This window comes from Cricetulus griseus, chromosome 4 (assembly GCF_003668045.3).
Source record: "Cricetulus griseus strain 17A/GY chromosome 4, alternate assembly CriGri-PICRH-1.0, whole genome shotgun sequence".
Lineage (NCBI taxonomy): Eukaryota > Metazoa > Chordata > Mammalia > Rodentia > Cricetidae > Cricetulus > Cricetulus griseus.
In genome coordinates, this window is record NC_048597.1 from 46,749,260 (window position 1) to 46,764,911 (window position 15,652).

Consider the following 15,652-nt stretch of genomic DNA (forward strand, 5'->3'; position numbering starts at 1 on the left):
GTATTTCCTGCCCATCAGCAACTGAGCACTGGAGGCTGAGAAGCCAACCAGCACGTGAAGAACCAAGGGAGAGGCTTATACTGGCTTTTTGAGGATGGAGTGGTGAAAGTTTATGTTTTGCTCAGTTTTTCAATGCCAGCTCTTTAACTCCTCAAGGACCAGCTCTGACACTTATCTCTATTATGACAGGCAAGGAGAAACAGAAAGAGGAAGATAATGACTAGTAAGTAGGTATAGAGGGTTCACACCATTTCAGTGGAAGCCATCGTAACAGGCTGAGGCATCCTAAGTCTGCATTGTGATCTTAGCACTGGGGGCTCAGCAAGAACTCATTTATTCTACTGATTATTTCTTATTCTAGTCAGGCTTTTCCTGGGCTGTGTAAAGGACAGTACATGCAATTTTCAGCTCTACCTGTGTCTCCCACTGTCTCTGCCTCTCCATCTTCTGCTGTAGCACAAAATACCTACCCTCTTTTCGGTGAGCACAGTGGGGATTGTTGGAGGTCAGAAAACCAAGACAGGATGCTTGGTGAGGAATAAAGCAGCAAGGAAGGTAGGAGACGAGAGAATAGAGGTGTTCTGGGAAATACAGGTCCACCAAATGGGAGAAATGAAGACTGGACCAGAAAACAGGAAAAGGCTTGGTACCAACAGTGGGTATGTTCAAACCCAACAGCGTGGTGATTTCACTGGCTGCACAGCTGCTCTCCATCCAGAGGAGAAGGAAGACATGTAGTAACAGGAAGAGTTGGTATGGTCCCTGCTGGCCTTTCTGCCTAGTCCCTGCTGGCCGTCTAGGAAGGACTGCCAAATGGGGATATACACATTCACGAACTTCTTTGGCTTCACTGACAATTCAGGTATCTTGGTGGTAAGCAGAATTTTAAATACCCAGGGAACTTTGTCTATATTGTCTGACCTCTTAGAGTGGTATGAGTGAGGTGGATATTAATACCCCAGAAAATGGTATCTCCTGTTACTTTTGTGCTAATATCCCCAAGATCACCCAACAAATGAACAATAGCTTAGAGAGTAAGTAAGGTAAGCCAGCACCTACCCTGCTAATTCCCCTTCCCACTGTGAGTAGTTCCTTCCCCTAGATCTTTCTGGAAAATGCATGATGTTTCTGTAGTGTCTATCCTAAGTGGCTGTGATAATGTTACAGCATTTATAGTCCACTGCTTTTGTAACTATTACTTAATTTTCAGAGTAATCTATTATTAAGACCAAAAAAACTGTGATACAGGTTCAAACTAGAACTTCAAGTCACTTAGAGTAACAAAGTGGTAAAACAAGGCTTTAATCCTCTAAAACTATATTCACTATCTTGACAGGACAAGTCAAACACCGTCTTGTGTCTCCCTTGCTAACACTGACATGTTATAGCTATTACTCTTTGCACACTGAATTCATGGCTGAAAAAGCTGAGTTTCCAAAGAAATGAGCAGAATTATCTTAAGTGCAAAGGATATCAATGGGCTAAAAAGCATCACCAACGAATGGGCTGTTGATAATATGATTCAGAAAAAAAAAAAGCCAAAGAACCATAATTTGTTGGTGAGAAACCACAAGTGGGAATGTAGATACCCCACAATATATTCTAAAACTATTTTTTTAAAGAAAGAAATCTAAAAGTCGTGCAGAGAAAAGAATGCATTTATGTATAAGTTCCTTGAATTAAGTTCTCCTGGAAAGCATGTCCACATTTTTGAACATTCATTTACATACTCACTCAACAAACATTTGCTAAGAAACTACATATGCTAGCCCATATTCATTTATAGATTTTTTTTAAGTAAAATGCCCTAAGTTTGGATCTTAAAAGAAAGTTCCACCTGGAGTTTCCAGATAAAATATATGACACCCTGCTATGTTGTTTGCCTTGATATCCATGGCAACACCAACTCTGGCTTCTGATCCCCCTCTCTTCTTTATTTTGACCTCTGTTCTATCTCTTGATGAGAAAAGTGAGGAAGAACCCTGCTTTGTCCCATGAAGGATGGCTGGTGCTACCTTTCTTTTTCTCTATTTCCTTTGCTACCATGTTTAATATTGAAATGCAGATGTACTTTCCAAACTGACAGTGCCAAATAACTCTAGAATGAAAGGGCAAAGAATTGTTTTTTACAGAACTAAATGCCTTGTTGGCATAGGTATAAGACTCTTTTCCAGATGTGTCTGTATTATATACATTTTAAACAGCTTCAGAATTTACTGAGGACCTTAGTCATTTACTGCATTGTGGGGACCACACTTTGAATACAGCTCAAGTTTATAAGAATGACTTTATCTATAGCTGTTTGCTTCTGTATATAATAGGTGTGCAAAACCATTGCTGATTTTTATCACAGGCAAAACCACTTATTTGGATTAACTACAAGATTCCTTGGTGAATCTACTGGAGAAATGCATTTATATATTGAAAAGACAACTTGGAGTAGGACAAGTGTTTTATATTGCAAATTTAAGACCTATTTCAGCACATAATCTAACGGGATCTGTATGTTTCTGTATGATGGGACTGTAGAAGACACTCACTAAAGAGGAAAGAAGATATGTACATGATCCAAGATGAACAATGCCAACTTTGGCTAAAGAGACACTTGCACATGTGGCTCTCCCACTTCTGCTAATTCTTAATTTTCATGGCTGTTAAATCTGCTGTTTTTTGGTGGAAAGGATAAAACTACTTGAGAGCACATTTACCATATAATACTCCATAACTAAAAAATGAGAGCACATTTACCATATAATACTCCATAACTAAAAAATGAGAGCACATTTACCATATAATACTCCATAACTAAAAAATGCTGTTTGGTTAACTCACTTGATTGATTTCAGGTTATCCCTGCATTTTCCTTTGCCCTAAGTAAACATAGTGACTTATCACTACCTAATTTTCTTTCTTAGTTCAGTAATGAATCTCTATGTTTATTTGGAGGTGTGAAAACTAAAATTTAAGCACAAGTAATTGACATAAAGCCACATATACTTAACATCATGCCCTGCCTTAGACTGAACTACAAAGGAGGCAAAGTTCAGCTTAGGCAATGTTTCAGTTGCTCAGTTGCATATATAGTGTTTTTATATATCAATGGTTTCCCTTTTCTTCCAGTTCTCTATTGAAATGTACATGCTTTATACCCTTATCTCTTAGATTTGTGCTAGCCTGATGAGAGATATAAGCCTGCTCTGAGGAGTGAATTCCTCCCCACCCCCTGCATTACAATTCAAGTATGTAAGTACTCCCTGACAAATGATTTTATTTAACATAACTATTCTAGACTCAAAACTTTGCCAGGAAGAGTAGCTCTTGTAAGAATTTCAAATATTATGATTGTTGTTTCAGTCCTTGATTTTAGTTCTAAGAGAACCTATGTGAAGCCATAACCACACAGATGATCTCTAGTTTCTATAGAGCTAGGGAAAGGGCAGGCTCAGAAGTCTGCAGATCTCTATCTCTGGAGTGGTGGAGTCCAGGGAACCACTATCTCTCCCAAGTCCTCTGGGCAGTATCTGTATGAAACAATCCATTCTCTCTTCAAATTACAGGAGTCCAGTCCTTTGGAGAAGCAAACAGCTCAGAGCAGTTTGGCCTGTTCAACCTTTTATTTAGTTGAAAGACTCTCTGTAGAGCTTTCAATGGCCCAATTCTTTTTTTTTTTTTTTTTTTTTTTTTTGGAGACAAATAGAATAAACTTAATGTCTCCTCTTCCCAGCCATCTTAATAACAATGGTAATAATAGGTATAACTTATACAGTACTTACTGTGCTAGGAACACCTTTAAATCACATGTGTTAATATAATTCTCAGAAGCAGTTCAAGGAAGGAGCATTAGCAGCATTACTACAACTCTCTCTCTCTCTCTCTCTCTCTCTCTCTCTCTCTCTCTCTCTCTCTCCCCTCTCCCTCTCCCTGTCCCTCTCCCTCTCTGTCTCTCTTGAGCGAAAGCAAACTTTAAAGTAGTTAAGTGATTCCTTCCAAGGTGGCACAGTTTAGTAGTAAGCAGCTGGGCCCAAATTCTAGGCTGAGCAGTCTGTCTCCAAAGAGCAGGCTTTGAATCTACGCTGTGTCGCCTCCAAAACTCAGGTACTTGAATAGAATAAGATGCCCTGATTCTTCTTTTCTAAAGGCTGCACAGTCCTAGGGCATCCCTTTTTCATAAAAGGCTTTTATGATTCGGGTACTTTATTACTCTGATGGATAGAGCTAGACTGATAGAAGGGGCCCATGGTGGGGTTTCTTTGACATCTGAAGTATGACTCCAAGCCTTCCTTCTGCCTGTCCTCCTGTTCTGCCCCTCCCACAGCCCTCCAGACCCCCAGTGCCTAGCCTTCAGGGAAGTGGCACTCACCTGTATGGACGAACATGTGCTTGACATAGTTCTGTTTGGCTGTGAAAGTCTTGTTGCAGAGAGTACACTCATAAGGCTTTTTTTCGCCTTGCCCACTGGCTGTGCTGTGGCCTGCAGATGATGCCAGGGGCTGTGGCGCTGGCAGCTGTGCAGTAAAGGTGGACAGGCCGGGCTGGGACACTGTCACAAACTGGGTCTGCTGGCCTGTGAGGGGCTGTGGCAGGCTGAAGAGAAAAGGCTTGGGGCCACTGCCCGCGGGCTGGGTAGTGAAGAGGGCTGGCAGGTAGGTGTTGCCAGCTGTACCAATGACCTGTGTGTTGCTGGTCAAGGTCAGAGGCATCCTCAGGTTGCTGGTGAGCGTTTCTGTCTGGCGTAAATAGAGCTGGGTACTTGGCAATGGCTGCCCAATGGATGTGTTGACTGAAGGCTGTTGTAGGACACCCTTATCAGAGCTGTTACTGACAGTGATCACTGTGTTGTCCATCTCCACCTCGTTGCTTCTCTCTGGAGAGGAGGCACCTGTTTCTAGCTGGTTTGGCTGGGCACTGCCCTCAGTTGAGGCTTCTGCTGCCTGCTCAGGTTGGGCGGGTTCTGCCTGACCCTCCCTTGTGGCTCCTGCCCCAAACTGTTGTTCCACTGAGTCAGGTTCGGTGCCAATAGAGGAGCTGACCCCGGAATCAAAGCTTTCACCTTTGGGCTCACTCTCTGTGCCCTCGGCCTGGTCGGTGTCTTCCGTGCACTCCTCCGATTCATTGCGTTCTAGGATCTGCACCCTCTGCTGCCCATAGTAGTCATAGTCATCTTCCATTTCCTGCTTGATGTGGATGTTGCCCACCAGGGTCTGGATGCGCACAGGCCGGGGCTGCTTGCGGCAGTGCGTGGTCTCAGGGGTGGTGGACAGGTAGCGCTCCATCTGCTGGGAGCGCTCATGGATGCGTGTGATCCAGCTGGGGTCTTCCATGTGGTGGTCACGGGGCAGGCCGAGTGCAGTTTCGTGGTGGCTGACCACTGCACCGCTGTAGAAAGAGCGCTCGCCGCTGCCATTCTGCATGGAACAAGCGTACAGTGCCGAGTAGATGCGGTCCACACTGTGTTGTGGATGGCTCTGCAGGTATCCTGATTCTGTGTCACTGCTCTGGCCAGATGTGCCTGACTCTGGTGTGCCTCTTGGTGTGTCCTGGCCAGAATCCTGGATGCCCGGGAACACATCGCCCACATTTTGTGACACGATGCGTGTGCACTCATCTATGACTGTTTTGATCTGCAGGATGCTGGCGGCTGTGAGGATCTGTAGAGCTTCCGACTGTGAGACTCGCAGCACACCGCTGTACATGAAGTCAATGAGCTTTTGCACCGACTGTACTGACACCACCGATGGGATTTCGATGTCGCTGTAGCCCAGCAGCAGCTTGTCTTGGAAGAAGGGGCTGCCGGCTGCCAGCACGCAGCGGTGTGCGCGCAGCATGCTTCCGTGGATGCGAACCGTCACGTCACAGAAGTGGCCACGGTTGCGCTGCTCGTTGAGGGTCTCGAGCACGGAATTGCTGAAGTTGTGAAGGTTGATGCTGTGAATGCGCTCGGTCATCCCCTTGCAACTGATGTCACCTGCAGTACAGTGAGGCAAACACAAGACAGGGCACACAGTCAGATTTAGCTGACTGCATTTCTAACACTCAGGTCTTAGAAGAGTAAAGCCAGAACTTTGCAAATGTATACACAAGCTGAGCAGGCTGCATACATAGCCCAGGCAACCAAAGCTATGAGTTTCTCTCCACCTCTGGTCTTAGTGTCTCAGCTAATTTGAGTATCACATTCATACTGATTCCCCTGCCCCCCCACCCCAATTCAGGCGATGTTGTCTTCTGAAAGGATAACCATATGGGTTGTTGCTTGCTATTCCTGTAACTGCGGCTTGAAGACTGAGTGTGCAAAGGTGCATTTTAGTTCAGGGACTACTCTGCCTCAGTTTGGACTGCCTAATCCCCAACTCCTCTGGGAAAGTTTAATTCTCCCTCCTCAAGTGACTGAAGCTTCTTATTTTTATTAGTAGGCAGCAACAATATTCATAGTTTAGAAATTAATCCCTCCCTGGTTTACACGGCATATTATCACATCCCATAACATATATGCAAAAATTCTAGGAAAATTCAACCTAGACTAAGATGTTTACCAAACAGCCTCCATCACACTTTCCAGATGATGGAGGGATACAGAATGCAATCTGCTTGCAGAGGGAGCTGGCTGCTCTGGGTACCAACACTCTCTTCTTACCATCCTCCTCAGTCTGAGCACTTTCAAGGATGGTTCTGGTTGAGACAGGTGCTGTTGATGCTTAATGAAGAATTTTCTCTATTCTTTTTTTTTTTTTTTTTTTTTTTTTGAGATAGGTTCTCACTATGTCATTCAGGCAATCCTGAAACACACTATGTAGCCCAGGCTGGCTTTGAATTCTAAGATCTGCCTGCCTCTGCCTCTGCCTCCTGATTATTGGAATTAAGGTAAAAGAAGAAATGTTTTTAAAGGCCAGATGTGGTGTGCTCAGTGTGAACACACTATTCAAAATGGGCACTTCGAGAGTGAAAGAGGGCAATGTTAAGAGTTAGGCCAGGAGAGCAGGAATAAACTGGAGATGGGATACAAGCTTACTTTGAGCAACAGGATAGTTTGTACAACCATTAGATGGCTCTCAGAAGGAAGACAATAATCTTTGGGGAAGCTCTGCTACTCTGATCAACTGCCGACCCTAGTTTCAGGCTGTTTAACCAGGTGACAATGTTAACATCACTTCGTACTGAGAAGAAAACAGACAGCTATGGCACAGTCCCAGGCATTTCCCATTTTACTACCCACCTCTCAGATGTCTCTCAAGAATACCTTTCTACAAGTCATTCTTCAGTCGGAATCACACTTGTAACTTCACAATCTGCAATGTTTTCTTTTGACAGAAGACATGACTGGATTCAAAAGTGCCTGTGAAGGACCAGCTCCCCATTTCGGCAGCCATGACAGTAACACGTGCTCGCTATGACCTTGTCTTAGTCACTAGAGGTTAGGTGCCTGCCTCGTGACAAGGAACCAATCAGAAGTTAGCTGGTGGCTCCATGCTTTACGACTCTGGGTGTGCTTTACGGACAAGTGCACAGCAATGACGCACAGAGCATAGCAACCACCCTGGGAGGGCCTATGGGCCATAACAACCAGTTGACCAATCAACACAGGGCAAGCCCTCCAAGCCTGGAGGCACACCAATTGTGAGCCTCTGAGTACCCCTAGACACTCCCCTTACGCTGCCCTACAAGATCTCTCTCTGCAGCTGGTTGGAGCTGTCTTTTGTGAGCCATCCGCCATGACGGGTGGGTGAAAGACCTGAGCTAACATGGGGTTAGCTTGTTAAAAAACAATAAAGCCTCATGCAGTTTGCAGCAAGCTCTCGAATCTGCCTGGTGATTGGGGTGACCGAGGTTGTGGCCTGGGACCCCGGATACCTGAGTTTTCCGGGGGTCTAATACCTGAAAGATTAGTGAGGAACACTTCTGGTTCTGTCTGTGAGGGCATTATCATTGATGACTAGACTATGACTTAATGAACCGATTAAGCCCTTGATAGATTAAAAATAAGATCCTATTTGGGGAGGTGGTTAAAGGTAGGAGATCTGGCCTGGCTGGAGGAAGTAATCCCTGGTCCTGGGGCCCTTTGGGGCTGGATCTTGCTGTGGCTTCTTGAATTCTCTGCTTCCTGTATACAATGAAGTGAAGAAGCTTTCCTGCCACGTGTCCATTATTACAACGGTGCCAAGTAAGCATGGGTTGAACTGACTGGAACCATGAGCCAAGATAAATCCTTCCTCCCAACCCTAGTTAGTTATTGTCAATTTGACATAAACCAGAGACACCAGGGAAGAGGGAATCAAAATTGAGAAATTGCCTCCATCAGATTAACCTGTTGTTATGGGGGAGGGGGTTATTTTCTTGATTGCTAATTGATGGAGAGCCTAGCCAGTCCTGGGCAGATGGTCTTGGGTAGTATGAAAAACTAGGTTAAGTAGGAGCTGGGAGGCAAGTTGTCTTAGTGTTCTATAGCTGTGAGGAGACACCATGACCAAGGCAACTCTTATAGAATAAAGCATTTAATTGGGGTTTGCTTACAGTTTCAGAAGTTTAGTCCACTGTCATCATGGCAGGGACCTTGGCGGCACACAGGCAGACTTGGTGCTTGAGAACTAGCTCATACTTCCATATCTAGATCCACAGGCAGCAAGAGAAAGATACTGAGCTAGGCCTGGGCTTTTGAAACCTCAAAGCCCTCCTCCAGGGAGACACTTCTTCCATCGAGGCCACACCTACTCCAACAAAGCCACAGCTCCTAATCATTATCAAGCAGTGCCATGCCCTGATCACTAAGCATTCAAATATGTGAGCCTACTGGGGCCATTGTTATTCAAACCAACACACAGTGTTCCTGCTGGTTCTGGTTCCACCCTTCAGGCTCCCTCCCTCCTTCCTTCCTTCCTGCCTTCCTTTTTTTCTTAATTGAAAAATATTTTTTATATACAATATATTCAGATCACAGTTTCACTTCTTGATTCCTGACTTAGCTTTCCTCAGCAATGAACTCTAGGCTGTAAAACATCATACACCTTTTCCTCCCCAAGTTAGTTTGGGTCATCGTATTTATCATGGGAACAGAAGTCAAACAAAGACACTCTCTTAAGTTTTTTTTTTCTGTCATGCATTTGGTCACAATGGTGAGAAGAGTTATGAATACTACATAACTGAGCTATCAAGTTGAGGGAGGCCAAGTAAGTGGGCTTTCAGAACAAAGCAGCCCTCACATGGATTGTAATTTAGATCCTGTTGTAAGCAACCCCAGAGGAACTGGCCTGTGCACAGCAGAAACATCTGCCTCCTTAGGCTTTCTCCTGTGCTATAGGGTTGTCTCTGCTCTGCCACTTTCAACTTTGCTCCACTTGATCACTCTCATACTGTCTAAGCATCATAAGTGCCCTCTACCCATGTATCCTATTCAGTGATGCCATTTACATCACGCTGCATAAGTGAACCTCTTTCAACTTCCATCAGGTTTATAATGAGTATGAAATATGGTATTAGGATATACTTTCCAACTTTTTTTTTACTTAATAAAACAGATTCTATTTGCACAATTGAGTGATTATGGCAAATCCCCAATAACTATGTTAATACAAAATATATACCTAGATGAAGATCCCAATAATTCAGGAATGGATGTCCATGAATAGAGTCAACAGATCATATTCCAACTTCTGGATGAATCCCCCATTATATATAGAAGGACAATAATAATGACAAACTTTTCTTCAAGCCTCATTGTCTGTCAAGCACTGTCCAAACTCTATGCATATTGCTCCACTTCCCATTTATACAATGGGAAATCAAGACCACAGAAATTATGCAATGTGCTCAAGGCTGCACTGGTAACTAGAGGTAGAGCTGTTGTATGAACCTAGGTGGTGTGACTCTGGATTTCACTCCCCACAGTTTCACTACAGCACATGCTTTGTCCCTATATGGGAGCTGGCATTAGGGCATCTATCCAGCTGTGGCAACCATCAGCTCTCAAGTTAAAATTTAAAAAGACTTCCTCCAGTTTTTGTGCTTCTAGGCTTGGAGGCTTCGTTGTAGATGCAGTCATCTGTCTAATTTAAACACACCCACATGCAGTTGGATGGTGGCGGCACACGCCTTTAATCCTAACACTAGGAAGGCAGAGGCTAGCCTGATTTACAAAGTGAGTTCCAGGATAGCAAGAGTTACAAAGAGAAACCCTGTCTCAAAAACAAACAAACAAACAAACAAACAAACAAACAAACAAATCATCCACATGCATGTGAGAGTGTACAATATCTATTTATTTATGAGAACTAAAACAACTTGTCCTGGACCTAAAATGTATTAGTCTCTACATAGAATTTCACTGTCACTGAAGCCTCTCTTTTCTTTAAGCAGAAGAGCAGTCAAATGGCAAATTGGCTGTCCACAGACAGCAGGAGGTCACCATCTCTGGGCAAGGTGGGCTTACTAGCACACTTCTCTGTCTACACAGGTAGAGGCATCTCTTCAATGCTTATGTGACCATGGTGCCAGTCACAAGGACTGCACTGCAGAGGTTAGATGACACAGATACTTCCTTCAGTGGATTCAGGAGCATCCCCTTCCCAATTGCTACACTGGTTAATGTCTCTATTAGCATTTTACTTGGTATGAAATACTATCCTATGTAAAACCTCATAAAAGCTTTCTGATTACTTTCAGGACATTGTTGTTATTTCTGTTTGAGGCAAGAGGAAGTTATGGTTCTAAAGTTTCTACCTAGTTTGATCAAAGTTCTATACATCAAGCAAACAAGCAGCAGAATTGGGATTAGAACCCATACTTCTTGGTGCTTTGAGGAATGACACTTGAATTGTCAAAGATCTAGGACTATGCTCATTCTTGTTATTAAGAGAGAGAGAGAGAAGAAGAGAGAGAGAGAGCACTGTGGTAGACATTGCATAAGAGATGAGGGACAGAGTATTAAAAATCTATTTTATCTTACATATTCACACACACACACACACACACACACACACACACACACACACACACACACACACCACACCACACCTTTATGAGAAAACTCTTTGACCAAACTGGACTGAAGATTTAGCAAATCTAACAATCAGGTTATTTGCTATATATTCTATATGAGTATTATATTACTGTTTTCACCAACTTCACTAAAAACCTCAGAGTCAAAGGTAAAGCTTTACATAGATACCAGCTGACCGTATCAGCCCTCTGGATTTCTATGGACAAGACTCTCAGCATCTCCCTGAGTACACTTGGCCCCCCACTGCAGTGAGCTGCTGTGAAAGGCTGACTTCTCTTTAGCTGATAGTGGTAGAGATGTGATGAAATGCTGCCTCTCCATTCAAGCACGCCTCATTCCTCCAGCACACACACAATGCCCAGGCAGTTCCTTTCCCAGGCTTGCTTTTATTTTTAACACGAATACAGTGGGAAAGTTTCTGCCACAGTAAGGCAAAGTCCAGGCTTTTGTGAGCATGTCCTTTTCATCCAATGGGCATTAATGTATAGATTCCAATGGAATAAATTTGAAATAGCCTACTGTAGATTTGTCCCCCCATTGAAAACAAATCTTGATTAGATGGTATTCAAGAACTGTATAGAAAGGAATGGTGTGAAAATGCTAACTCTATTCTTTCCTAGACTGGCACTGAATAGGCATTTGGGCTATTCAAAATAACCAAGAAAAAAAGTCCACAAAAAAACTCCAAACACCCTCAAACTGACTAACCTCCCTTCCCTGGAAACCCCAAATCTTCAAAAAACTACACAACTTTACATAGATTTTTGTGTATTTGAAATTGCCACATCAACTTAAGAAAAGCCACAGTGGAATGACAATAAAACTGATGGCAAAGAGAAAACTGTTATTAAAAATAGATCTCTTCACAGTATTTTAAAAGAATAACCGACCCACCTGGCTTTCTACCAGAGTAAAAAAGTCAGCCTGTGATGACACTCACTGGGAACACTGAAGGAACTGTCCTAAGGACAGTGAGGATGCAATTATTCTAAGTGACTGTTCTGTGAGAGCACAAATGATGGGGCTGAAACAGGGCCGTGTCCCCAAGAGGAAATCTGCCTGCAGAATGGGTAGTGGAGGGTTTGGTGCTCAGTTTTATAGGAACTTTGCCCCTGCCTGTCCCATAACCCGCAGGGGTCCAGGGATAGGACTTAGCATGAGAATAAAAAGCTGCCTGCGAATAAGAGAAATGAACAAGAAAGGGAACAGCAGGCAATACAATCTTTTTTAATTAGGTGTGAAATCCAGTCCTTTCTCAGGCAGGAGAGCAAAAGGATACATAAAAGAGAGGAGTGCAAGGATAAGGTGCAGGGGAGGGGGCTGGGGAGTGGGGGAAGGGGAGGCAAGGCTGTAAAAAGAGGAAATACCAGTTCTCAAATTAAAACCAGTGTGAACTTTGGTCACGTCAACAGGTCTAAATCAAAGTAGGGCTCATAGGGGATCAGTTAGTCAGCACAAAAATTAGGCACTGGCAGAGGTGGCCAGGCCTCCAGAGCCCAGCCTCAAACCGTGTGCTCATTTCAGTCTTGTCCCACTGACCTTGTCCTTACAGGCCTGTGTGCTGCAGGAGGCTTTGCCTGGGTTTTGGGAATTTGCTCCTCTGTCCTCACATTTGTGTGACAGGTGCTTTATCCACTTACTAATCTCCCGGCCCAGAGTTGGTAACATTTTATACAAGAAGGTAAAAAATCTTCAGTCCAATTTGCTTTTTAGAAAGAATAGTCAACAATAACAATGGAAGAGTCCAAGGAAAGAGAAACGTGGACAAGGAAGTACTAACGCTGGTGAAGGTGGCTATGCTGTTCCCAACTGTTGAAGGCAATGGTTTCCCAAGTTTTGATTTGATTTTGGTTTTTAACAGAGCACATTTCTTTGAACAGTAAATACAAATCTATGGCAGAATTAGGGGGTGAGATACCTTTGAACAGCTTTTGAATGTTAAAATGAGTAAAGCAAACCAATATACATTTCAAATTCACTCAAGAAAATGAAGCTCCATACAAGGCTCAGTTGAGAGCTCGGTAATAACCCTTCTCTCCTTGCTGCCCTCCCCGCACGCCGCCCGCCTCTTCCCTTCTTCCCCTTTGTTTTCTTTCCCTCCTCTCTGTGCTCTTCTCTGCTCCTCTTCTATGCCCTCCCTCCCATCTCTTCTTTCCTCCCCTCTTCCCTTTCTTTTCTCCTCTCTTCTTTTTTCTTCTCTTCTCCCCTCTCCTCCCTTCCATCCCTTCATTTGTGCTCTGATTAAGTTTGACTAAGTTTTACGTATAGGCAACAGGGAAGCGAAGCTGAGAGCCAGGAAAACACTTGTTCTATGACACTAAGGCCAACCCCCAACTCTAGACGGTGTTTCCTTTCTAATTTCCTTTGTAGTTTGTTTGAAGGCTGAAGCTAGATTTACATCACTGTTGGAGTTCTTAGGTCCAAAGGAAGAAATAATCCCAGGAAGCTTTCCTATTGGTTTCTCATAGACCCTTTCACTTAGCCCAGGTCTCTCACTTGCCTACTTCAAACCAGGTCCTCTGTGAGCCCAGGAGAGAATGAAGCTTTGCTGGCTACATGCTAAAATTATAAATAAATATAACTGACTTATGGTTAATGCTGCTGTGGGGGTTGCCTGGATTTTTACTAGTTCATTAGTGAAACACTTACTGTGAATACCCAAGTGCAAATGTACATGAGCTGAAATCTAAAACAAAGAAAATATCCATCCAAATGAATTTGAAACATATTAACCAGTCAGCCTGGATTCCCAGGTTCTTGGGCAACTGCATTCTGCTTTGATCTTTCTGGAATCTGTGGGTACAAAAACTGATCACGTTCCTCTCGGCACTCCTTAGAAAGGAGCTTGGAGTCAAGATTTAGGCCACATTATAGAAAATGAGTAGACTTCAGTTTGTGCTGTCCTATATAAAAATTCATCCAGACTTACTCTATTAATAATTTATTTTACCTTGACTTTGATTTCTTGTTTGTAGTTATACAAAAATATATGTCTTAATAATTATTGTTTTTTAAAAGTCAACTTAAATCCTTTTAGGTCACAGCAAAGTATAATAAAAAAATCAGTCTACAAGTACTTAATCAACAACTTATGGAACCAATTCCAAACAAAGAAAAAACTACTCAGTTTTAGTATTACCAAATCATCTGTGTGCTTGTCAGGATTCTCCAGAGACACAGAATTGATAGGATATTAATATAGATATTTGAAAGGGGGTTTATTAAGGAAATTGGCTCATGTAATTATGGAAGCTGAGAAGTCCTGTGGTAGGTCATCTCAGGCTGGCGACACTGGGGTCCTGGTGGCATGGCTCAGTCCAAGTCTGAAAACGTGAGAACAGGGAAACCTATGTTGTGACACCCAGGCTTAGGCTGAGTGAATGTCCAGGGATCCAGAGAGAGGGTAGCTTGTATATGTCCTGGAACCCAAATGCCAGCAAGTCATATGCTTCGAAGACCCAGCTGTCAGTAGGGATAGCAATGACAATTTCTTTCTGTATTTATTTTCTCTAGATCTGTAATCAATTAGATGATACCTACCCTCATAGAGAGAGAGTCTTTCTCACTGTTCTTCTCAATAGTACATGCTTACCCCAGTAACTTGGAGATACCCTGACAGACAGACAGACAGACAGACAGACAGACAGACAGACACACACACACACACACACACACACACACACAGAGTGAGAGAGAGAGAGACAGAGAGAGAGAGAGAGACAGAGACAGAGACAGACACAGAGAGAGACAGAGAGACAGAGAGACAGAGACAGAGCTTTTTGGGGTTTCTAGCTGTTCTAGTTTCCTTTCTTGCTGTTGTTATAAAATACTCTAATGAAAGCAGCTTAGGGGGAAAGGATCTATTGTACATTACTGTTCAGATTATAGTTGATCATTGTGGGAAAGGTAGTGGCAGGAGCCTGAGACAATTGGTTACATTGCATCCAGAGTCAAGAAGCAGAGCAAAGAATTAATGCATGCATGCTTTTGCTCACTTCACTCTTTCCATTCCTATACAGTTCAGTTCCCCGCTCAGGGAATGATGCCACCCACAGTGGGTGGCTCTTCCCACTCCAACAGATGTGTCCACAGGTCAACCTAATCTAGACAGTCCCTTATTACAACATCCTTCCTTGGTGATGCTAGTCTGTCACCTTGACAGTTAAACCAACCTTAACACTAGATATCTTTTGTTGTTGCAGAAGTTAAGATGTGGGGTGAATTGGAGGAGGAGGTTACCATTGGAGTGCAATCTTGGAGGGTATACTTTGACTGAGGTACTTTCCTTTCTTTCTCAGATCTTCTACCACCACGAAGGGGGCAGCTCAGCTTTATTGTGGCCTCTTGGCCATGCTGCACTGCCTTGCCAAAGGCCCATAAACAACCTTTAGTCTGTGAAGCAACTACAGACTAAAAACCTCAGGAACTGTTAAGTTGCTTCTCTTGAGTAGTATGTCACAGCAAAGAAAAGCAACTAATATAGGTACATTACTAAATACCTATTTCTTCTTGCAAGCAAAGTGCACAATCAGGAGCACTGCCCAAGGTTCTGTCCATTGAGATTTCTTTTCATTATTGCTCTTCAGGATCCCTCAGAAGGAGCAGCTGCTTGCTTTTGTACTGCTCATATACTGTACACAACCATCTATGGATCAGGTCCTACTC

General features: G+C 43.4%; 1 protein-coding gene across 12 annotated transcripts in view; it reads right to left on the reverse strand.

The window, feature by feature from the left end:
• Positions 1-15,652, reverse strand: part of Zbtb20 (zinc finger and BTB domain containing 20) — a 760,216-nt gene that overhangs the window by 27,096 nt on the left and 717,468 nt on the right. For all 12 annotated transcript variants that reach the window (XM_027412659.2, XM_035444554.1, XM_027412661.2 and 9 more), the window contains one exon: positions 4,361-5,965. In XM_027412659.2, the coding sequence (XP_027268460.1) occupies positions 4,361-5,965 (1,605 nt within the window). The remainder of the gene's footprint in view (positions 1-4,360; positions 5,966-15,652) is intronic.